Genomic DNA, 26294 nt, shown 5'->3' on the forward strand with positions numbered 1-26294 from the left:
GCTTTAAGGCAAATTGCTGAAACTTCAATAATTTTTTAAAAAAATTGAAAAATCAACGTAAAGATATCTTCTTATATATAAAAATGGAGCTATCGATTAAATGATTCGCTGAAACTCGAAAACGGCTGAACCGATTTGGCCAATCTTAGTCTTGAAAAAATCGTGCTAATCAGTAGGTTGTCGGAAAGGTGAGATTTTATTTCAAAATCGCGTAGAAAGTTTACATTTTTAATTTAAACATTTTTGTAGATGCGTAATGTAAATAAAACAATGGACGGTGGCTAATACGTCAAATGTCAAATGTTTTTGATAGATGAATCTCAATTACGTTTAATAGGATGTTTTACGTGAATATTATTTAATTATGATTAAATTGTAGTAAGTAGATTTGTTCGTAGTTATATTTATACACAAAAACGTTATTAAACGGATCGCAAGTGTTATTAGAAACTCAAAATATCAACTTTTTTGAAATGTTAATATGAAAATGCACTTTTTGGCATATTTTTCTCAAACACGAAGCTCTGGAAGCTCTCATTTGTATCATTATTTACTCATTGGTATTTATAAAAAATTTACTAGGTTATATTATTTTTCATTCATATTATTTAAATTCAGAACCTAAATTTTGGTATCGATCAAAGGGACATTTTGTCGAATAACATTTTCCCAGTTATAATTTCCCAGAATTTATCTAAGAATGGATAGAAATATATGAAAGTCCGGGGTTAAAAAAGTCCACCACCAATTTGTCAGAAAACACTAAAGTTAAGTTTAAACCACTAAAATTGTTTAACAACAATATTTGAAAGTAGAGGGAAAAAGATGTATAACCAGCTATAACCTTGATTCTTATGACTTTGCTATCGGGAGATAAACGGTGATCTTTGAAAATCCGTAATACTTTTTATTAAATTTACTTTAATTCATCGAATGTTATTTGAAACTTTTCAAAAAACAGGTCAAAAAAGAAATACTTAATTCATTTTCTATCTATCCACGCAGAAATTTAAAAATTTTGTTTAAGCTCAGTAGTATTATTTACAATTAAACACAAAATCCAGAATCCAAAAATAATCTAAAAAACTTGAAACGTAATCAATAAGTCGAAAGACCAAAAAAGACTTGGATTGGATTATACAATGTTTTCTATAGAAAGTGTATAAAACTTCCAGTTCAATTGTATTGACAGAATATAGACAAACTAATGGGGTTTATTGTTTTTATAATACCTCATTGTATATAGCATTCAAACAATTCATCCTTATACACTTGAAGTATTATTTTATTTGATTCTCTAGAAATTGTTTAGAATATAGCTTACTTAGCAAAACAACATTTTCCGGGTTAGCTAGTAACAAATAAATGCATATATGGGTTGCAGGGAAATCAAATGAATCATAGTCATTTCAAGATCTTCAAATCCTACAGTTTATTATTAATTTTTCAAATACATCGTCCTTATAATAGAGCTAAAGTATTTTAACCTTTTACAAAATGCCATCAACTTCGATAACATTGATCTCCTTCCTATCTAGTGTATAGTCATGGAGTTTAATAATTTAATATTCAAAATCAAAATCACATAGAAATTCTTGAACTAAATAATCTCGTTATTAAAAATGGAAAGCAAACATTTATGCTTAAATCTAAATATGCACACGAGATATCGGAATAGAAATAACCTAAAGAAAATTTTTATAATTGATTTCTTCTTCCAAATATCTCCAATGACCCTCCATAATAACCTCTCGATCACATTCATTCCCATCGGATTAGAGAATGTATATAAATATAAAAATTAAATCTAAGATTTAGCATTTTAACGATGTTTGATACAACTAATTTTATCTATATATCATCATTGATTTCACTCACAAAACTGGACATCATCTCTTCGACTGACAAATTTCCAACTGAATTATCTGCCAATTTTTCAGAAATCGTCGAAGAGTCGTGACGAGACTTAGAATCGTCGAAAGCAGCAACTGACACTGAAAAATTAGAAAGAAATAAGATTAAACTCTTTATATAAAAGACATTTTTTAAAAAAAAGTGGAAAACAGTCTAGAAAGTAGACTTGTTTCTAGCAAGTCTAGAAACTTGTTGTACTATAAAATATGGACCAAGATTTTGAAAGAGGAATCGATTGAGAGACAAATTAGTAGAAATTATTAACAAATATAGTTAATATCATCCTAGACTGCAAAAAGAACTCTACTGATGAGCAAACTAGTAGAAAATATTATCAAATAAATTTTCTTAACATCAACCAGAAATATAAAAGAAGTGCCTTACTGACGAGCAAACTAGAAAGAAATATTGTCAAATAAATTTAACATCAGCCAAGAATATAGAAAAGAACTCTACTGATGAGCAAACTAGAAAAATAAATATTATCAAATACATTTAGAATCAACCAGGAATATTGAAATGAACTCTACTGACGAGGAATCTAGAAAATTAAACTAGTGGTGTATGGCAAAAATTATTTTTGGTACGGAAAAAAATTGAATTTTTTTGAAAAAAAAAAATGTTTTCTTTATTTTGAAATATTTTGGAAATTTTTAACTTCCCGTAGAGTAGTTATAGTAATGGACCGAAAATCGAAAATGAAAATTTTTGCATTTCGCGACGTTTTGAAGGTTTCTGAACATTTTTAAGGGGCATACCTCAGAAACTAAATGGATGTGTGTGTGTGTTTTGTATGTCCGCTTTTTTTCGTCCACGTTTTCGGGCGCACGGATCACCCGATTTGAATGGTTTAAAAAATATTCCATCCCTATTGATAGGGAGGGAGATGTACTGATTAGTTTTTGGCAAAGGCAGGTTCAGCCGTTACGGAGATATAGAGCAAAGAGTGCAGAAAATAGAAATCGAGTTTTTGAGATCATCCGATCATCCGATTTGTATGATCCAAAAAACATTCAGTTCGTAATGACTGGGAAAAAGTGGTTATTAGTCTTTGGCAAAGGTGGGCTCAGCGGTTTCGGAGATACAGAGCTAAATGTTGAAAAAATGGCAGTTTTTGAGAGAACTAAGCGTCCGATTTAAATGATTCAAAGAACTTTCTGTTTGTTTCAACAAAATAATTGCTTTCGGAAAAGAAAATGTTTGTTTCTAATTTTTTTCTTCAACATTTTTTTTTGTAGTTTTGGATTAAAAATTCAAAAAATTACCCCGACTAAGCACAGTCTAAGCGCCACTCTGGTGCAAATGTTTACACAAGTGCGTTTAGACTGTTTATGTACTGGAGCACTTTTCCAATTTTGTGAGAAAACTATTGAAAAATGTGAAAATGCCGCCGAGCTAAGCACAGTATAAGTGAAAATGTCGCACATAATTATTTGCAAATGCTGTTTTTCAATTTTGTGCAAATTAGAGGCAACTTTTTTTTTTAAATTGAAAATGAAATGACGATTGTTAATGTTCTGGAGATAAATTGATTTATGATTCATTACGATACGGGAAGTTCCAGCAATTTGCCTTAAGGCACGATGCCATACACCACTAGTTTATTTTTTTTTTAAAGCAATCGGTTTAATTGTAGTTAATAACAACCAAGATTGCAAAAAAGAACTCTACTGGCCAGCAAACTAGAAGGAAATATTAGCAAAAAAAATAACATAAACCAATAATTTAAAAAAGGACTCTACTGACTCTACTGACAAGCAAACTAAAATGAAGGATTCTACTGATTAGGAAATTTTAAAAAAAAAGATCAAAAAAGGACTTTACTAACAAGCAAAGTAGAAAAAAATCAAATTTAGCATCAACCATCAAGACCGTGAAAAGAGGAATGCCAAAAACAAATAAAAAAAAAAACTAATCAGCTTTCAATTCAATTTCAAAATTTTTCCCATGCTATTTCCATACGAAGTTTGATCGAATTGCGCTCTATCTAAAAGTTAATATTAAGAGCTAAAACTTTCAGAGAATTGTTTTCTTTATCAATTTGGAACCAAACTAGCTGTAAGTGGAATTCTGTCTTGAGGCAATTATGGCATCGTGCCTTAAGGCAAATTGCTGGAACTTCCCGTACCGTAACGAAATGTTCGAGAAATACTGAATGTTTTCAAATAGATTATTATAAATATTGTAACATTATCTAATATTTATAAGAATTATATAAACTGAATTGCAGAGTTGAAATTATTTGTAAAGTATATTAGAACTATAGTCAGAATTAAAAATAAAATCTGAAATGTTTTCGATATACACAAAACTAAAAAACTTAAAAAAAAAAAAAAAAAAATTGAACAAATTTTTTTTTTCCAAAATCAATTATTTTGTTAAGACAAGCAGAAAGTTCTTTGAATCATTTAAATCGGACGCTTAGTTCTCTCAAAAACTGCCATTTTTTACATATTTAGCTCCGTATCTTCAAAATGGTTGGGCCTGCCTTTGCCAAAAACTCCCCCAATCATTACTAATTGAATGTTTTTTAGTTCATTCAAATCGGATACTCCGTTCTCTCAAAAATTCGATTTCTATTTTCTGCACTCTTTGCTCCGTATCTCCGAAACGGCTGGACCTGCCTTTGCCAAAAACTAATCAGCTCCTTTCCCTATCAATAGGAATCGAATGTTTTTTGAACCATTCAAATCGGTTGATCCGTGCGCCCTAAAACGTGACTGGAAATTTGTATCCATACATACATACACACACACACACAACCATTTTTTCTGAAGTATGCCAAAACGTTCAGAAACCTTCAAAACGTCGAGAAATGTAAAAATTTTCAATTCCGATTTTCGGTCCATTACAATAACTTACCCTACGGGAAGTTAATAATGTTAAAATAATATAAATTTCAAGTAATAATTTACTATTATTACTATCTTACCTGTTTCAACTTTCTCGATCTTAAACAAACTATTATTCTCCAGCACCATTTCTTCGACTTTGGCTTCCTGGACATCATTTTTCTCATCATGGTTCTGCTGTTTAACAGCCGCCACAATTTCTTCGCAACTCGGCAAAACTACATCCTCTGCCAACTTTTGTCTTTTAATTGGAACTTCAGGAATTTCCTCTACTTTCTTGGCAGTGTCTTCATCATCGTTTGGAATCACTAGTAAAGGACCATCATCATCTTCTTCAACGTTATTTGTAGCCGTACCATTGCAATTGTTGACTGATGTTATAATCACAGGTTCTGCTGAAGATACTGAGGTTTGGGAATTCGGGAGAACATCAGAGTTGTTCATGGTTTCGATGGACTCTTGGGAAGTACATATTTCTTTTGTGTCCATCTCGGCATCACTGGCTGATAAATCAGTGCTGTCTAGCACTATAGGTTCTTCCACCGGTGGTACCAAAAATGTATCATTAGGAATTTTATCAGTTTCTTCCTCCTGTTTGTTCAAAACAAGTCCCTTATTTTCGTCCCGGTTCAAACTATTCGTCTGGATTATTTTTTTGATCGTGCACAAAACTTCGGAGCACAAATCCGAAATGTCGTGATCGCAATCGGTTTTTCCTTGGGAAAATATTATGACGGCTTCGTGTGTCGGTGGAGGAAAACGGGAACTTGGATGTAAAACTAGGCTGAAGAATATTTGGTAAAGTAGTTTTCGGCATTTCACACTTCTGTTGTAGATTGTGTCGTTGTTTTGGCCGTTTTGCAGTCGTAGTAATAGGTCTGCAAGTGTTCTTTGGAGATTCTGCGAAAGAAAGATGAAGGGATAGACAACTAGGTGGAAGTGGTTATTTTGCCTTAAGGCAAGTTAATTGACTTAATCAACCAAAATTGAGATTTAGATGAAATTAGTTCGACTGCACTATTACGGGTATCATGCACGTAGTAGGCCTTGATAATATTAAGTTCCCGAATGAGAAGTTTATGTTTTCATCAAAAAATCCGATTCGCTAACTTTATGTTTTCTTCTGGACGTTTCAAGCCATTCTGAATCGAATGAGACCAAATTTGGAAAAAGTATGTGTGTGTGTGTGTGTATGTGAACAGATTTTTTGCTGTAAATCCACGTTTTCACAAAAACGGCTGAACCGATTTCGAAAATTTAAAAGCCATTCGACGTATCTTGATGAGGACTATTGTTCGTCAGTTTTGTGCGATGATCAGCCAAGCCGTTTCTTTGTAAATAGCAGAAAAGTGAAAAATTTTTCGTCCACGTTTTAAGCCCGCAGTTCTGAATCGATTTTGAAAATTCAAAAACCGTTCGAAAGATATTGGTTGGGAATCGTGGTGATTAGTTTTTGGTAAAGATCGGACGAGCCGTTTTCTTGTAATAGCGTTGAAAAAAATTTTCGACAATTTTTTTTTGAGGGTGATATAGTCTTATAGATAATACAAAAATATTAAGGTTAATCCATAAGTCGTTCAATTTTAAAAATTCGTCAAAGCTTGCAAAAATTGATATCGTTTTTTTGGCATTTGTCAAAATTAGAGCTTTCATCGACGTTTGCTTAAAAACGCCTGAACCGATTTCAAAAATTTAGAAGCCATTTGATGTATCTCAGTGAAGACTATCGTTTGTCAGTTTTGTGAGACGATCTGCCGAGTCGTTTCTTTGTAATTTGAAAAAGAGTGTTAAACTTTTCGTCCACATTTAAGCTCATTCTACAAAATCGATTTGAAAAAATCAAAAACTGTTCGAAAGATATTAGTTGGGAATGATACTGATTAGTTTTAGGTGAAAATCTACCGAGCCGTTTTCTTGTAATTAACATATAAAACATCTTATCTTATAAATCATACTGAACTTTTACGTTTCTACGGCAAGTAGTTTAATTTTTAAAAATCCATCAGTCTGAGTCAAAATTTGTGTCGAAAGTTGCTTTTGTGATGTGGATGAGTCAAACATTATCAATTCATTAAAATTTAAAATAATAAGCTACAATTTTAGGACATACAAACACGTGTCTGTGCAATATAATTAATATAATTACAGTTAATTTAAATGTAGTTGAGAAAATTCAATTAAAAATCGCAATGTTTAGATTTAATTGAAAGCGTTAACTTTATTTTTTAAATAAACAGTTGAAAATCTTATCTAAATTCAATTTCGGTTGATTAAGTCAATTCTTACACATTTCGAGAAGTTCATTACTTGACTTAAGGCTTAATGCCACTTTCAACTATAAGGTGACCCATTTAAAAATTGGAATTTATTGATAGCAACTTGCCTATAGGTCACTCTATAGTTGAAAGTGGCATTAAGCCTTAAGACAAGTAAAAAAAATCAATAGCTCCTTATAAAAAAACGACACGGTCTATCTTTAGCCAAAACTAATCAGCACGATTCCCTAAGAATATCTTTCAAAAAGTTTAGGAATTTTTAAAATCGATTCAGGATTTTTGGCTAAAACGTGGACGAAAATTTTGGACTTTGCTACTAATTTCAAAGAAACTGCTCGGCCGATCGTCGCACAAAACTGAGAGACAATAGTCCTCATTGAGATACATCGAATGGCTTTTAAATTTTTGTAATCGGTTCAGCCGTTTTTTTTTTTAAAAACGTCGACGAAAGGTCAAAAATCACACACGTACATACTTTTTCTAAATTGGGTCACAAACGATTCAAAATCACTTAAAACATCGAGAAACGCAAGAACTTTCCTCCTTCGACAAGTAAAAATTTACATGTTTATTCACTTTTTTCACATTTTTCCTTTTTCACATTTTTATCTTTGAATAAATATTTTTTTTAATAAACACGAAACAGAAATTAAATTGTGCATCGACTATTAATTTTTGTATTTTTTTTTTATTTCAATCCTTAAAAAGTAAAAAGTAAATCCTTATATAAAAATTAATATATAAAATGTTAAATCTAATAATAGATTGAGATATATAATTTGAATGAGAGATATGAAAATAACTGACATAACATTTGACTACATATTACATTTTATACATTTTTTAGTACTTTCTCATATTAATAAGGCAATATCTGTAGTAAGTTTATTTCATTTGATGTCTATCTATTTAAATTATTATTATTATTAGTTATTCTATGTTTTTCTTTAATGTCTGTGTTTGATATTTTATAAAAATCTGTTTTATTATTTTGTCTTCAGGCAATCATTATTGCTTCAATATTTTTTTTTTAATCACAAGCCTGCAATATTTTGAAAAACATCTAGCAACAAAAAATTAGCTGAAGCGAGGTTTTTGGCAAAAACTTTATAAAGTATATTGAGATTAATTAAATAAAATATGTGAAATGTTCTTTACCTTTTGCATTGTTGGTTTCATGAATATTCCAGATGAAGACATCACCTTTCGGAAGCATTGCAATGCTATGCAGCATAATTTTTCTTTGCTCTCTCCGAAACCATAAAAACTGGAAATGAGAATCATACATATGTATATATATATATATATATATATATATATATATATATATATATGTATATATATTTTATTTATATTTATATTTGCCTACCTGTGCCATTCCTGAACATCTTGATGTTCTTTTTTCTTCTCATTATTGGCAGCTTTCATATTTTCCAATTTGACTTTAGATTCCTTTGGTGTTATATCAAACAATATAGAGAGGATTATTTCAGTAGTGTGTTGCTCTATAAAACTGCTTAAACTTGAAACTTTCATCCAACTGATTAACGTCTCGTAAGCTGAGAGACGAATTATCCTAAAAAAATTAAATATCATCTATTAATGCTATTATTAACTTCCCGTAGGGTAAGTTATTGTAATGGGCCGAAAATCGGAATTGAAAATTTTTACATTTCTCGACGTTTTGAAGGTTTCTGAACGTTTTGGCATACCTCAGAAAAAATGGATGTGTGTGTGTGTGTGTGTGTGTGTATGTATGTGTGGATACAAATTTCCAGTCACGTTTTAGGGCGCACGGATCAACCGATTTGAATGGTTCAAAAAACATTCGATTCCCATTGATAGGGAAAAGAGCTGATTAGTTTTTGGCAAAGGCAGGTCCAGCCGTTTCGGAGATACGGAGCAAAGAGTGCAGAAAATAGAAATCGAATTTTTGAGAGAACGGAGTATCCGATTTGAATCATCTAAAAAACATTCAATTAGTAATGATTGGGAGAAGTGTTTATTAGTTTTTGGCAAAGGCAGGCCCAGCCATTTTGAAGATACGGAGCTAAATATGTAAAAAATGGCAGTTTTTGAGAGAACTAAGCGTTCGATTTAAATGATTCAAAGAACTTTCTGCTTGTCTTAACAAAGTAATTGATTTTGGGAAACAAAATTTTGTTCATTTTTTTTGTGTATATCGAAAATATTTCAGATTTTATTTATAATTCTGACTATAGTTCTAATATACTTTATAAATAATTTCAACTCTGCAATTCAGTTTATATAATTCTTATAAATATTAGACAATTTTACAATATTTATAATAATCTATTTGAAAACATTCAGTATTCCTCGAACATTTCGTTGCGGTACGGGAAGTTCCAGCAATTTGCCTTAAGGCACGATGCCATAATTGCCTCAAGACAGAATTCCACTTACAGCTAGTTATTATTAATTTTAACGAACATATCTTAAGTACTAAATAAAAATATTGTCTATATAATTTACCTGTGTGTTGGAGTATCAATATCCTGCGTCCATTGCAAAACATTCAAAATAATTTTGCAGATTATTGGAGCGTAGCTTAACATATGTTCATTTGCACTGGAAAAAGATAATGTGTTTTAAATTAAATTAACAATAATTTTAATCTAATTACAAATTTATCTGGCTAGTTCCCGCAATTTTTCTTAAATACACCATAAATTGATATTATATAATAATTATATAACATGAATTATTATTATTATTATTAATTACCAAAACAGAAGTGCATCTAAGGTCTTGAGCAGACTCTGATGAATTTCTGGTAAAAATGCATTTAAAATGATATTGTCGGTTGAAACTCTGGCTAGAACTTTGCTGGTGACAACCAGTCCTCGGTTGATCAAATGCAGAACGAGATCAGGCTGAAGACGTTTTGCTACTGGGAATGGTTCCCTGAAAAAAAAAAGTTACCCATTAACATAACAAAAAAAAAAATTAATGGGTCGCATAACAGACCGATGTTATGAAGAACTTTCCATACTAATTCGTTCTAACTATTGACTTTAATTTTTCTAAGTATTTAATTAATCCATGTGGTTGCTGTGCAGTCAGGCGTATTTCTCAGGTTGTCAGATAAAATATATAACCCAGAAACCGCACAAATGACAAAAAAATGATGTTTGGGGAAGACAAGATAACAGCAAGAATCACTAAAAAAATAATAAATCTAATAGCTCCACTACTTGCTGTTTTAATAAATAGATACATAGAATGTGGTGTATTTCCATCGTGCCTTAAAATGGCTACAATAAAACCAATTTTTTGAAACAGGAAACAAAACAGATCCAAAAATTCTCCAAGATATATGAAAAAGTAATAAAAGAAAGATTACTTAATCTTCTCATTCAAAAAATTGACAAAAATCGATATGCTTTTTAACCGTCATCAAATACTCAAGGTGCATTGATTGATTTAACTAATACCATAAGTGAGCATCTTGAAGAGAATAAGCATACAGTAGCGATATTCATAGACTTAAAGAAAGCTTTTGATACAGTGGATCATAATATATAAATTATGAAACTAATAAAGCTGGGATTAAAAGGTTTGTCACTTAGCATTATCAAAGATTTCCTATCAAAAAGACAAGTAAGGACCGTGGTTGATAACGTGGTAAATGACAGACGCAAAATAAACCGTGGAGTCCCACAAGGCTCAGTTCTAGGACCTTTATTGTATCTCATATATACAAAACAAACTTCAAGAGCCAAAATTAATGGGAAAACATATCCTATACGCCGTAGATACTGCTATAGTCTATGCAGACAAAGACGAAAAAATATTAGAAGAAATCATTAACAAAGACATGAAATTATATTCTGAATGGCTAAGTGAAAATAAATTAACGATCAACATTGGAAAAACTAAGTATATACATTTTAAACAAAAAAAATGTAATGAGATTACTAAAATAAACATTAAAATAAATAATACAGATATAGAAGAAGTGGAATATATAAAATACTTGGGCCTTATAATACACGATAATAATATGGACAAAACATATAATAAAATTAAAAAGAAGATAGCGGCATTAACAGGAGCTTGAAAAAGGATCAATTCTTTCGAGAAAAAAAGATATTGATAATATATTGATTTTAAAAGCGCATATAATACCCATAACTTTATATGGAATAAATACTTGGAGTCAAACAACTAAAGCTAACTTGAATGATATACAGAGAATAATGAACATAGCCATAAAAATATCGTATGATTTTCCACACTTAACACCCACTAAATACTTACAAAGAGAAACAAATATTTATTCACTAAACAACATAATAAAAATAGAGAAATGCACATTAATACACAAAATGAAATATAACAGAATTAAAACAAGTACAACAATAGACACAAATCAAAATATACACGAACACTACACTAGATAACAAAACAATTTTCACATTGAACACAATAGAAAGGATAAATTGAGAGGAAATGTCATATGGAGCGCTAGTAAAATATATAATGAATTGCCAAACGATATTAAGATTACCAATGATGACGATAAATTTAAAAGAAAAATATTATGAAAACTGTTTTCATAATCTCTCATACCAGGCACTTTTGCCTGACTGAGATATATAAAAATAATGTATATATATAAATAAATAAAAAAATAAAAATGTTATTGAACAGAGTTGTTCTGACTCAGCTTCATAACATAGTAGTGACGTTGCAGTTTATGTGCAAAACGCCTGAATGCACATCAAATACATGACATTTTGACAGTATTTATGTATGATTCAAGAGCATAATGTAGGCAAGTTGGAGCTTAACATGGCCTTGCCATAACATTTTTCTATTATGCGGCAGAATGTGCCCATAAATAATAATATAACTAGTACTATTAGTTAAATAGATGTATAAATAAATATTATTCCCCTGCCGTCACTTAGACAAAACAAAATCTCCTGTCAGATTTCAAATTTCAAAATTACAAAATGTGAAACTAATTTAAAAAAAATCTCATGATAACACAAATAGCAAACCGTAAAAATGTCTCGATACAACAATAATCGAATACTGGAGGAGTTTTCTGATGAGCATCTCGAAAGGCTTAGAAAAAAACGCAGAGGCAGCGGAGTGTCAGCCAGTAAAGGTAATAATTAATTAAATAAATGATTTCATTCATAATTATTATTATTTAATTATTAAAGAGGTTCGATGTGTAATCCCTTGTCGGATTATATAATTCTTCTATAAATTATATGAAAACCCCATTGACTCATCAATAATTCACTATATTCAAAATACTCTATTCTATCCTGTATGTCCGCCTAAACTTTGTCAACAGTGTTTGCCTTGTCAATCTGTCTAAAATTTCTCAACATTGCTCGTGCTGTCTTGTTTACCTAAATGTTGTTGAGAAACATTACCGACTTGTTTGTCTAAACATTCTCAACTTTGTCTGTTTGTCGGTTCAAACTTTCTTAATACTGCCTGTTTGTCTTATCTTTCTCAACATTGTCTGACTACCGAAACTTTCTCAACAATGTCTATCTTGTCCGTCTACTTAAAATTTATCATTGTCTTTCTTGTCTGTTTGTTTATACTTTCTAAACATTGTCCATCTTGTTTGCCTACCTAAACTTTATCAGTGTCTCAGCAGTGTCTATCTTGTCTGTCTACCTAAAATTAATCATTTTCTGTCTTGACTTTTTGCTTATACTTTCTCAACATCGTTTTCTGCCTAAACTTTCTCAGCATTGACGTCTTTTCTCTTTCTGTCTGCTTAAACGTTCTCAACATTGTCTATCTTGTCTGTCTGCCTAAACTTTAACGGTTTTTGTCTTGTCCATTTGTCTAAAATCTCTCAACATTGAAAGTCTTGTCTATCTGTCGAACTTTTTTTTACATTGTCCGTCTTGTCTGCCTACCTATTTTTTGCCACTTTGTTTGCTCGTTTGTCTATGTAAACTTTTTAAATTTTGTCCGTCTCGCCTGTCTACCTTAATATTTTCAACATTGTCTGTCTATCTAACTCAACATTGTCTGATTACTGAAACTTTCTGTCTGCCTACCTAAACTTTGGCATTGTCGGTCTCGTCTGTTTGCTTATACTTTCTCAACGAAGTCTGTCTTGTCTACCTACCTAAACTTTATCATTGCCTGTCTTGTTTGCCTGTCTAAACTTTCTGAACATTTTCTCTTGTTTATATGTCTGAAGACTTTTCAACATTGTAAGTCTTGTCTGTTTGTCTGCCAAACTTTTTCTACATTATATGTCTTGTCTGTCTACCTAAACCTTTTCTACATTGTCAGTTTTTTCTGCCTACCTTAAGTTTCTCAAGATTGTCGACCAAAATTTTCCACCGATCTGGTCTGTCGATCGGTCTCAACATTGTCTGCCTGTCTGTCTACATAAATTTTCTCAACATTGTCTGTCTACCTAAGCTTTCAACATTGTAAGCCTGTCTGTCTAAACTTTCTCAACATCGACATTATTTTTCGACAGTCTAAATTTTCTCAACATTGGTTGTCTGTGTGTCTTTATCTTTCTCAACTTCGTTTGTGAACTAACCACACATTCTAAAATATTTATAGCCCTATAGATTGAATTTTAAAAATTTATTAAAGTTTGAAATAATAGGCAGCGCTTTTAGGATAATAAAAATATTAACTAGTGGGGTGGGTGGCATCGTGCCTTAAGGCAAATTGCTGGAACTTCCCGTACCGTAACGAAATGTTCGAGGATTATTATAAATATTGTAACATTGCCGTCTAATATTTATAAGCATTATATAAACTGAATTGCAGAGTTGAAATTATTTGTTTAAAGTATATTACAACTATAGTCAGAATTAAAAATAAAATATGAAATATATTCGATATACAAATAAATAAAAAAAAAAAGGGACAATTTTTTTTTTCCAAAATCAATTATTTTGTTAAGACAAGCAGAAAGTTCTTTGAATCATTTAAATCGGACGCTTAGTTCTCTCAAAAACTGCCATTTTTTACATATTTAGCTCCGTATCTTCAAAATGGCTGGGCCTGCCTTTGCCAAAAGCTACTAAACACTTCTCCCAATCATTACTAATTGAATGTTTTTTTAGATCATTCAAATCGGATACTCCGTTCTCTCAAAAATTCGATTTCTATTTTCTGCACTCTTTGCTCCGTATCTCCGAAACGGCTGGACCTGCCTTTGCCAAAAGCTAATCAGCTCTTTTCCCTATCAATAGGAATCGAATGTTTTTTGAACCATTCAAATCGGTTGATCCGTGCGCCCTAAAACGTGACTGGAAATTTGTATCCATACATACATACACACACACACACACACACACACACATCCATTTTTTCTGAGGTATGCCAAAACGTTCAGAAACCTTCAAAACGTCGAGAAATGTAAAAATTTTCAATTCCGATTTTCGGCCCATTACAATAACTTACCCTACGGGAAGTTAATTAAAGAAATCAATTGAAAATCACTTTTTGTCAAAGAAAATTTTCGAAGTAAACGGTGGAAAATGTTATCTAGTCATCTAAATCTCTTTTTTTTTCATATCTCAGTCAGACAGATGTGCCTGGTATGAGAGATTATGAAAAATAGTTTTCATATTTTATATATACATTTCATTTAACTATTTCATTAATATCTATTATAATAAAATGTCTTTACATCTCTTTTGTCTTCAATTTCCTTATAGTATTTCTTTATTTTTCTTTTAAATTTATCGTCATCGTTGGTCATCTTAATATTATTTGGCAATTGGTTATATATTTTGCTAGCATTCCATATGACATTTTCCCTCAAATTCTTCTTTCTATTGTATTCAATGTGAAAATTGTTGTGTTGTCTAATGTAGTGTTCATGTATATCTTGATTTAAATCTATTGTTGCATTTGTTTTAATTCGGTTAAATTTCATTTTGCCATTAATTTGCATTGCTCTATTTTAATTATGTTATTTAGTGAATGATTATTTGTTTCTCTCTGTAAGTATTTGGTGGGTGTTAAATGTGGAAAATTATATGCTATTTTCATGGCTATATTCATTATTCTCTATATGTCATTTAGGTTAGCTTTAGTTGTTTGGCTCTATGTTGTTATTCCATATAAAATTAAAGGTATGATTTGCGTTTTAAGAATTAGTATTTTATTTTTTTGCCGAAAGAGTGGATCTTTTTCAATGCTCCTATTAATGTTCCTATCTTTCTTTTTATTTTGTTTATATGTTCTGTCCATGTCAGTTTTTCATTTATTATCAGTCCTAAGTATTTTATGCTTTCCACTTCTTTTATTTCTCTATTATTTACTTTAATATTTAGTTTAGTGTTCTCGGTATTTTTTCTATGTTTGAAATATATATATTTTGTTTTATCGAAGTTAATTGTTAGTTTATTTTCAGTTAGCCACTCGGTGTATATTTTCATGTTTATAGTATCTTATAGTCTTTTTTTATCCTTATATGCACATACTATGGCAGTATCGTCTGCATATAATACGTATCTTCCCTTTAATTTTGCGTCTTTAAGGTTATTGGTATATAATAGATACAATAAAGGTCCGAATACAGAACCTTGTGGGACTCCACAAGTTGAAATTTTTATTCATTAAGTTGATTACTAACATATCGGGAAGTTAATGCAAATAATCTTAAGGGGCTTTCATGAGCTAAATCGTGTCAACCGTATTTATCATGATGGACTTTTCAAGGTCAAATTACGGTCAAATGAGAGACAATAAAATTTCAGTGAAATTTATGTTAAAAGAAATAAACTAGTTAAATGCAAAAAACCATTGCATTATTGGTTTCCCTACAATCCATTCACAAAAAACAGTATTAAAAACGAGACCACAAGGTAGACAATCCTATTAATGCGAAATGCCATTTACAGCTAGTTTCACTTTTTTCAGACTTAGACAGCAAAGCACTCCTACAGCGAGCCAGAAATTCTCGATACGGAAACGACAGAGCCGACAGGAATTCCAAAATAAACAACTACGACTCTGATGAACTTTATCCACCAAGATCAAGAAAATCGCACAGCACCGAATTAGGTATTACCAGAAATAGGGAATGCAATACCGGTATACCGGTAAACCGCACGATTTTTCGGCGGTAATTTTACCGACATTTATTCCAAAAATACCGGTATTTTCGATATTTTTACCTAAGCGCTATTTGATACATAATAACCTAAAGTTTAAATTTCTCGGAACAAATTTATCTTCAAATTCCACAATCGCATAAGCAGCTATATCTTCAAGTGATTCTTTAAGATAAACAAATGTCAAATATTATCTCAACTCGCCATTAAACTGAATATTTATTGCTTTCCAAAGGGATTCATATCGTGTTACAATAAATAGAATTGGACTGATAGATAATGATGTTTGTTTCATCTTTTGTAAAAATGTAATGGTTTTTTAAGTGACATTTGCGCCAGAATATTTTATATCATACAGATTACCCCTGCGTAATCTTTATTTTTTTTTTAACTTTATACGTAATAATTATGATAACTACTAAGTATTTTTGCTTCTTATCACAATTATAAAATATTTTTTGAGAACGTTTCGAAGTTTGAAAATACTATAGAAGTATCACATTGTTTTAAATAACAATACTCAACAATTATAGTAACTTATTATTTATCTCGATAAAGCATCCGATCTTAAATTAGTGTAGAAAAATATTTTTTTTAATATTGGAGATTATGCTAATTTAACACATCGGATACAGACAATACAGTTTATTAGAATAATGTAATATGATCTTTCATGAGTTTTTTTTGTCTTTCTTACTCATAAGTTTGTTTTTGGTGAAAAGACTCAATATACTCGATAGTGATAATGAATTAAGGGGCACAACTAGTGTGCAATTTTCAAAAAATCGAATTTTCAATTTTTCCTTATTCCGATAGGTTATACCTTTAAAAATAACATACCAAAATTTTAAATCGATATCTTAAATAGTTTTTGAGTCACAGCCATTTAAAGAGTATATATATAGTATAACAATCATTTAATCTTTAAACGCGTTTTTCTCGAAACAGCATTTTCCGAATTTGCTGCAGCGATTACTCAAAAACAAATGATCCAATCACTATCAAAAATTTTTTTACATGTTCTATATATAGTTCTCCGTGAAATGAACTATCGATTTTTTTATCGGATCAAAAATCGAATTTTGGCAGTCCAAAACGACCAAAATTTTGGGTGAAATTCGACTTTTTTTTAAAAAAACGCCGTCATTTTGTCAATTTTTTTTCTTTGTCGTAGTTCATTCTACAGACAATATTATCTAGTTTAACGAGAATTTATTTTTTTTAAGTTTCATGCACGTAGAAGACTGGAAGGTCCTTTTTTGTCGCGCCGTTGGAGATCGACGATAACTTAAAAAATATTTAATTTTTTTCTTCAAAAATGTTACTATGTATTCTTAAAACATGTATAAATATTTTCCTAAAATTTTGAAATGATTCATAAAGTAGTTTATTTAATATAAATTCCCAAAAATAAACTTTTTTAGGCGGTTACACTAGTTGTGCCCCTTAATTAAACTGTATATACTTTTGTTAAATTACTTATTGTTTTATTTTATTGTTTAGTTGAATATAGTTGTAGTTGTATATACATTTTTTTATAGTTGTACTAGAAACTTTCAATTTTGTTTACGTTTGTTTAAGATAATAAAAATACCGGTAATTTACCGGTATTCCGGTTTTAAAATGAAAAATTACCGAAATACCGGTATTGAAATTTTCCATCGGTATTGCATTCCCTAACCAGAAACACCCAATTTTGGCAACTTCCTACTGACTATATGTATATTTTTCTCAAGGTTCTAGCTCAACCCCGCTACACTATGGTCCTCAAGCCGAAGACAGCGATGAGCTCGTCAAAAACGCAAGGAAGCACAAAAAAATGAAAAAGTTTATGAAATCTTCCGAAATCAAAACTTTGATCAGTGGCAGTGACACTGATTCGTCTGTCCATCGTCTAGTGCAGAACTTGGAGAGTACGGAGGAGAAACTGATGGAGAAATACAATGAGCTCGATGAGCAGAATAAAGATTTGATTTATTACAATAGAAGGACGAAGCACGAAATCGATGATCTGAAGAAGGAGGTGGCGCAGCTGAAGACGAAGCTGGAGGTGACGCTCAAGAACGAGCTGCAGCTGGAAGAGAAACGAGCCAAAGAGCTGGAGAAGAAGCTGCTCGATGCTAAACAAGTAAAAAATGAAAATACATATTTAACTAGTTGGTATAGGTTTTTTGCCTTGTGGCAAGTTACATAGAACTTCCCGATATGTATAAATAATCGACTTAAGAAGCACAACTAGTGTAACCGCCTAAAAAAAGGTGATTTTTTAGGAATTTATATTAAAAAAACTACTTTATCAATCATTTCAAACTTTTAGGAATATATTCATACATGCCTTAAGAATACGTAGTAAAATTCTTGAAAAAAAAAATTAAGCATTATTTAAGTTATCGTCGATCTCCAACGGCGCGACAAAAAAAAGCCCTTCACTGCTGCAGTGATTCCGGCCTTCTACGTGGATGGAATTAAAAACAAAAATTCTTGTTAAACTAGATAATATTGTCTGTAAAATGAACTACGATAACGAAAAAAAAACAAAAATTGACAAAATGACGGCGTTTTTTAAAAAAAAGTCGAATTTTACTCAAAATTTTGGTCCTTTTGGACTGCCAAAATTCGATTTTTGATCCAATCAAAAAATCGATAGTTCATTTTACGGAGAACTATATATAGAACATGTAAAAAAAATCGATAGTGATCGGATCATTTGTTTTTGAGTAATCGCTGCAGCAAATTCGGAAAATGCTGTTTCGAGAAAAACGCGTTTAACACTATTCCTACCGCGACCGGTCAAATGACCGGTCATGCAAAATCTATATTTTTCAGTATCGAATAAAGAGTTAATGCTAGTTTAACAGTTTATAAATACAAATACAAAATATTTATTTTATTTTAGAATGCGAAATCTACATTTTATTCTGTTTTATCCAATTTTTTACGATTTTTTTCTTAGAGTGTATTTTCTGCACACGCATTTTTTACGTTTTTGGCTGACTTTGTTCGCCCTCCTATCATCTTTTTTAACAATATCCGGAATATTTTCTTTTAGAAAATCTGTTTTGTACTTGTACTTGGTTAATTTTTTTCTGAATTCTTGTTGGAACTATACGGCAAGTTAATTGGAACAGAATGTTCCTGCCTTGTACATCGTCTTCCCGTAATTTCTTTATGTGAAAACAATAGATTTATCCTGAATAAATACAAAATAATGTAAATCCTTGATAAATTCTCTCTAAAAATCATATTTTACCGAATGATTTCTGACTACTTTATGAATGACATCTACACCAAACACGACGCTAATACCAATTGAGTTGACTCCCGTATTAGTGTAATTTCTTCAACATATGTGTATGTAAGTGAAAATTAGAATCTTCTTTCTTAGCTTCCAAAATTGTAAATATTATTTGAGTGAAGTCCTTGATTTTTACTTCTACCAGTGTTTGTAGCTGTTATATTGCTTAATTTGTACCTACCATCACAGTTTTTTTTTTACTAACTGTTTAGCTATAAGTAGAATGGTAAAAATGTTTAAATTTTTTACATCGTACTAGCGATATTGATAATACGGTTTCATTGGTTATAAATCTTCAAAGAAATTTTTAGTTTTCTACGTATACTGGATGGTTATCAAAATTTTAACACCCCATTTATGCGATTTGCTGGGCATAATTATATTTACATCGTATATTGAACAGTTACTAAAATTTTATACTACGTTTTTCCTGAATTTTATTGAACATGTGTTGAATAAATTTACACCTTACCTTATTGAAAATATGTTTTGTCGATAGTAATATGTGGTCTTTTACAACAATTTTGATTGCTGTCAATGTAGTTGAACCAACCTTTGGGTTCAAAACAAAACCTATCAATTTGTTGTTTGGATTCCTTGGTAAAATCTGTCTACACATAGATATGAGCAAAAATGAGAAAACCCACTTTGTATATCGTAGAAGTGCAATATTTATACTCCTTGACTCATATGTGCAGTGTGCGTGCATGCAGAATTGAAAAAAATGCATATAAATTTGCAGAAGGCAGTTTTTACCACTCTAAATTCTTTTAAATTTACATGTTCTTGTAAGTTCGATCATATTCTTAACAATTACTACAAAAGTGCCGTCCGAACATCGTCTTTCGTACTACCGGTCAAATGACCGGTCGCGGTAGGTAAGACAGTATGCATTTTTTTCCAAAAACTAGCTGTAAGTGGAATTCTGTCTTAAGGCAATTAGGGCATCGTGCCTTAAGGCAAATTGCTGGAACTTCCCGTACCAAAAATTATTATTTTTTTTAAAAACGATTAACATTTTTGAAAAAAAAATTACTTCAAAAAATAAGATTTTTGAGAAACTATAAATTGGACAAAAAATTAGTTTTTTTTGAAAAAAAAAAATTTTTTAAAAAAAATTTTTTAAAAAAAAAATTTTAAAAAAAAATTTTTTTTTTGTAAAAAAAATTGTTTTCTTTATTTTGACATATTTTGGAAGATCTGAACTTGTTTTTCAAAGCAATCGTACTACTTTAACTGCATAGAGACAAAATATAAAGCGCGTAAGCGCGGCGTCGCTGTCTAACGGGTAAACATTGGTACGGAACCCAAAGGAAAATAAACAAAATTTATACTTTTTGTTAAAATCTCTATAAAATATCTGAAAAATTGATGTGCATATGTCTAATGATCATTTTTGACCGCCAAATGGCCTTTTTTTTTACTTTTTTCGTTAGATCTCCGAACCGCTAGACCTGCCTTTATGAAATTTGATCAATTCTTTATCTTGTCAATACAAGTAAAATGTTTTTTGAATTATTAAAATCGGACGCTCCGTTCTCTTAAAAACTGAGTTACCGTTTTCGGCACTTTTTGCCCCGTATCTCCGGAACGGCTGGACCTGCCTTCGCCAAAAACTAATCAGCACGTCTCCTTATCAATACGAATCGAATGTTTTTTGAATTATTCAAATCGGTTGATTCGTGTTCCCGAAATCGTCGACGAAAATTTGTATCCGCACATACATACACACACGCACACACACACACACACACCACACACACACACACACACACATACATCCATTTTTTCTACGGTATGCCAAAATGTTCAGAAACCTCTGAAACGTAAAGATATATAAAAATTTTCATTTTCGATTTTTTTGCGATTACTATAACTTACCCTACGGGAAGTTAATAAAAATTGTATCATACTCACATATGAGGAAAAGTCATAAAGTTTGATGACGATTCAATTACATTTGATATGAAAAATACTAATCGAAAAATCAAAAACGGTCATTTGACCGGTCCCGGTAGGAATAGTGTTAAAAATATAATTTCTATAATGTTTTCTTTACTTTTTAGATTTTCGAAAACTCCGCAAAGTTCCGCAGCAAAGAAATATCCGACATGAAAAAGAAACTGGAATTAGCAGAAGCAGAATTAGCCGAAGCAGACGTCGACAACAAATCACTAAAATCGAAATGTGGTATCCTCGAGAAAACAATTGCAGAGCTGCAAGACAACATAAGTGTTAGGAAAGAACACGAGGACATTCTATTGAAGAATATGACTAAAATATTAATGGAGCGCGAAAGTCGTCTTTCGAACGAATCCAAACTTCGATCGGAGCTCAGTGTGCAGATGGGAAAGCCTGTGATGTCTGCGATACCAGAAAATGATGACAACACGTGTTGCATGCATTATAAATTTTGATTGATAAAAATAAATATAAATATGAGACGTACTGCAATAATAAAAGTGACCAGAAATCGAGAAATGTCTTTGCATTCATCAGCTAAGTAATTAAATTCATAAGTTTTTTTTTTTGGATTTTGGACCAAGTGAGATAAAAGAAACACGCAATCCTGAATTTTAACCATCCTATTACAAACCCCTATTTTAGTAATCGACTAGTGGTGCATCGTGCCTTAAGGCAAATTGCTGGTACTTCCCGTACCAAAAAAAATTTTTTTTTAAAGATTAACATTTTTGGAAAAAAATTACTCTGAAAAATTAGATTTTTGAGAAACTAAATTTTTGACAAAAATTTACTTTTTTTGAATAATAGACTTTTTGAAGAAAAGTGTATTTTGAAATATTTTGGAAATTCTGAACTTTTTTTCAAAGCAATCGTACTGCTTTAACTGCATAGAGACAAAATATCAAAGCGCGTAAGCGCCGCGCCGCCGTCTAACGGATAAGCATTGGTACGGAACCCATAGGAATGTAAACAAAATTTATACTTATTGTTAAAATCTCTACAAAATATCTGATAATTTGATGTGCATATGTCTAATGATCATTTTTAACCGCCAAATGGCATTTTTTTTTACTTTTATCATTAGATCTCCGAAACCGCTAGACCTGCCTTCATGAAAATTTGATCAATTCTTCACCTTGTCAATACAAGTAAAATGTTTTTTGAATTATTAAAATCGGACGCTCCGTTCTCTTAAAAACTGAGTTACCGTTTTCGGCACTTTTTGCCCCGTATCTTTGGAACGGCTGGACCTGCCTTCGCCAAAAACTAATCAGCACGTCTCCTTATCAATACGAATCGAATGTTCTTTGAATTATTCAAATCGGTTGATCCGTGTTCCCGAAATCGTCGACGAAAATTTGTATCCGCACATACATACACACACGCACATACATACATACATACACACACACAAACACACACACATACATCCATTTTTTCTAAGGTATGCCAAAATGTTCAGAAACCTCTGAAACGTAAAGATATATAAAAATTTTCATTTTCGATTTTTTTGCGATTACTATAACTTGCCCTACGGGAAGTTAAAAAATAGTATTGAAATCTTTTTTTTAAAAAAATTTTGAATATTTTTTTATATTCTAAAAATATTTTAGCAAGTTTGAAATTTTTGAAAATATTTGATTTTTATGAAAATTTCGAAATATTCCCAAATTTTTGTAAAAAACCGTTTTTTTTTTAATTTTGTATTTTTCAAATTTTTAAAAATAAAAAGATGAAAAATTGCGAAAATTTAAATTTTTTGAAACTTAATTTTTTTTTGAAAATTCTTATTTTGTTTTGAAAATTTTCAAAATTATGAAATTTCTTGTAAAAGCGTTTTTTTACTGCCTGTACCAAAAACTAATCAGTGTGTCTCACCATCAATAGGAATCAAATGTTTTTTGAATCATTACAATCAATTAATCCGTGTTCACGAAATCGTCAAGAAAATTTTGTATCCGCACGCACGCACGCACGCACGCACGCACGCACGCACACATTCATTTTTTCTAATTCTTAGATATGACAAGTATTGAGAAAGCTTTGAAACGTAAAGATATATAAAAAACTTCATTTTCGATTTTTTTGCGATTATTTGATTTTCACTGAATTTCAATTAATATTTCCTTGAGCTTATATAAAACCTTATTATCATTTTTTTTTGTTTCATTAAGGGTTGTCCACCCTTAACACTTTCTTTTAATTTTTTGGAAAAATTTTCTTGACTTTTTTATAACGTGAAAATGAGGAATACTACAATCCTACATTTTCACCCTCCTAATAGAGACTTCTATTTTGTAATTGTTTTTTGCAGTAAATCATGCGATCACTAATTAATAATAAATATTTCTAACTTTATTTCCATTTTTTTTTTTGTGAAATTATAGCAAAACCTAAACCGTTTTACAGTAAGAATTTATTTTTTGTAAGAGCTGTCTATATCTAACATTTACATTTTATATTTAAAACAATTTAGTATTTAAATTTGTCATAATGCACAAAGGTGAAGCTACAGATGACTATTTTCAAACATTTTTACCACAGATCCCTTAACAATCAATATAGAAGATAAATCATTACTTATTTCGTTCTTTTAATCTTTTTAAATTTTATTTCGTTTTTTTAAAAAAGCAATTTTACTAAAATATCAAAACAGTTAATTTCTATTATACTTAGTGTTACCAGTGAAAAATCCTAATAATTTTTTATGTAATCATTTTCTGGTTATACAGATTTATTACTCAATAAGAACAAAGTCAATCTGCAGTTTCTCTTATACAATAAATTTTCTATTTCTCTCCGCAATTTTATAATTTAGCATTAAAAGTAGTAGTAACAGCGAATAGTAAGAATAAAAAGATATCTAAATTATGTTTCTTAAATTAATTTTAGTATGGAATCATACATCTCCAAGCTCAGTTTTACTTTTTCAGTGGATAAAAGTAAAATAAATTAAGTAAAATACATTATTATTGAAAAAGTTAAGTAAAGTTAAGTAAGAAATTTATTATTGAAAAAACAACAAAAATATTATGTAATAAGGCAAGACTAGAGATTAAAAAATTACACAAACATAAATATGTAATTGTTATATGTAACACTAGATTTACCTTACATTATAATATTTTTGTCTATTCCATGATAAATTCAATATAGTATTTATATATCCATTTTTGTAGTTTTGTCTAATGAAGAAGGGCCAAATTGGGACTCGAAACGTATGGATATTGATTAAAATTTATTTTAGAAACATAATATAAATATAATATATATAATATATATATATATATATATATATATATATATATATATGTATATATGCATTTATTTATATTATCAAAAAATAACTTACGTCAACATCACTTGCAGAAAATAGCACAGATTATTAAACCTCTTCGAAACCTCCAAAACCTGATGAGCAGGATCATCAGGCATACTAAAAGGCGGCATCGACAGACATAATTCATCATTCGATCTAGCCACAGTTTCCATAACATTTGCATACAACACATCCATTAAAGAATGCAAAGAATTAATGGTCATTCGAAATTGTCTTTCCCAATTAGTTTTGTGATTGATGCCTTTGGATCCACCTCCCCCAGTCTAAAAATAAACTAATGAATATCGTCAACAAAATATAATAATGTGTCATTTGATCTTACCTGTTGTAGCAAATGCATACACTTGGCAGCGAGGATCACTTTATTTTTGTTCTGATCTTGTAAAAAATTCAGCAAGTATTTTTCTAAATTCGTTTTAGAATTACCGCATGTTCCAGGAAGATATTTTAGGCAAACTTCCAAACAATACAAAGATGTCAGCAAAGTTGGGTCTTTCATAATGCATTCCATTAATTTTCCAATGCTGTTGTTTGATACTGACTTCAAGAAGTCGGGCAAAGTGCTCATGATTGTAATAAGAGACGCTGAAAAAATAATAATAATAGCTATATATATTAAACCTAAAGTGTAAGTACATAATATTTATTAGAGAGTCTTTTATTACCCAATGAAAGATATGCGAGATTTCTAACACTTGCATCTTCATTCTCACAAGCTCGTATACACGAGACGACCCATGTCATACCATTTTCATGAATAATTTCTGTGGAACCCCTCGGCAACAATATAGCTAAATACACAAGCCCTTCATTCACAGTCTTTTTAGTTCCTAACAAATTTGTAATATGTGATACAACAGTCTGAAATATAAAAAGTTGCACAATTGTAAAACAAACCATAACCAACAAATATAATAAATGATGTATATTATATCAATCACCTTATTATCGTGGGAGACACAATTGTCGGAGTAAAGTTTTAATACTTGTTCTAAATTTTCACAAGTGCTGTCTCTCAAAACTTGGTTAATGTCAACAAAGTGTTCCATTTTGGCGAGCGGTCTTAGGTAGACCGTAATTGTTTTATAAGCACAATGGATTTAAGGTGGTTTATTAGCACTCACATTTAATAAGGGATTATTTATTGATATTATATTAGAGAAACAAAGCAAACGCCACAACCGCACACACCGGCTCTGTCGGGAACGCCAGAGAGGGGCACGTGCTGGGAAAGATTCGCAAATGGCGAAAGGAAAATGGCGGCAAATTCAAAAATAGAAAAGATAGTAAAAGATATAAATTGATAATTATGAACTAAACGTGATTAAAGGAGTTGTTGGTGAATTTTAGGTATTAATTGCACGTACATGATAATAAACTTATTAGAATTCAGCGCCTAATTCAATATTTAATATGGTTACTTTTAGTAGCAAAATGGCGGCAGATTCAAACAAAAAATGAGATTTTATCACTTTTTCAATACTTATTAGTATTTTCAATTACTTTTAAACACATATATGCTAAACACATCATAACTTAATTATTTATACTTGTTTA

General features: G+C 30.6%; 1 protein-coding gene across 1 annotated transcript; it reads right to left on the reverse strand.

Annotated features, from left to right (window-relative positions):
- Positions 1–1688: 1688 nt before the first annotated feature.
- On the reverse strand, positions 1689–25933 carry LOC113366356 (proline-, glutamic acid- and leucine-rich protein 1-like). Its single transcript, XM_026607953.1, has 10 exons — positions 25679–25933; positions 25403–25598; positions 25060–25322; positions 24750–25000; positions 9788–9967; positions 9536–9631; positions 8412–8618; positions 8201–8309; positions 4847–5666; positions 1689–1994 (listed from the first exon to the last, which is right to left on the reverse strand). The coding sequence occupies exons 1-10, from the start codon at positions 25784–25786 to the stop codon at positions 1852–1854; spliced, it is 2373 nt and encodes a 790-aa protein (XP_026463738.1). The 5' UTR covers positions 25787–25933; the 3' UTR covers positions 1689–1851.
- Positions 25934–26294: the final 361 nt, after the last annotated feature.

This window comes from Ctenocephalides felis, unplaced genomic scaffold (genome assembly GCF_003426905.1).
Source record: "Ctenocephalides felis isolate EL2017-DRISC unplaced genomic scaffold, ASM342690v1 CF-g0.4_SCAFFOLD_01170, whole genome shotgun sequence".
Lineage (NCBI taxonomy): Eukaryota > Metazoa > Arthropoda > Insecta > Siphonaptera > Pulicidae > Ctenocephalides > Ctenocephalides felis.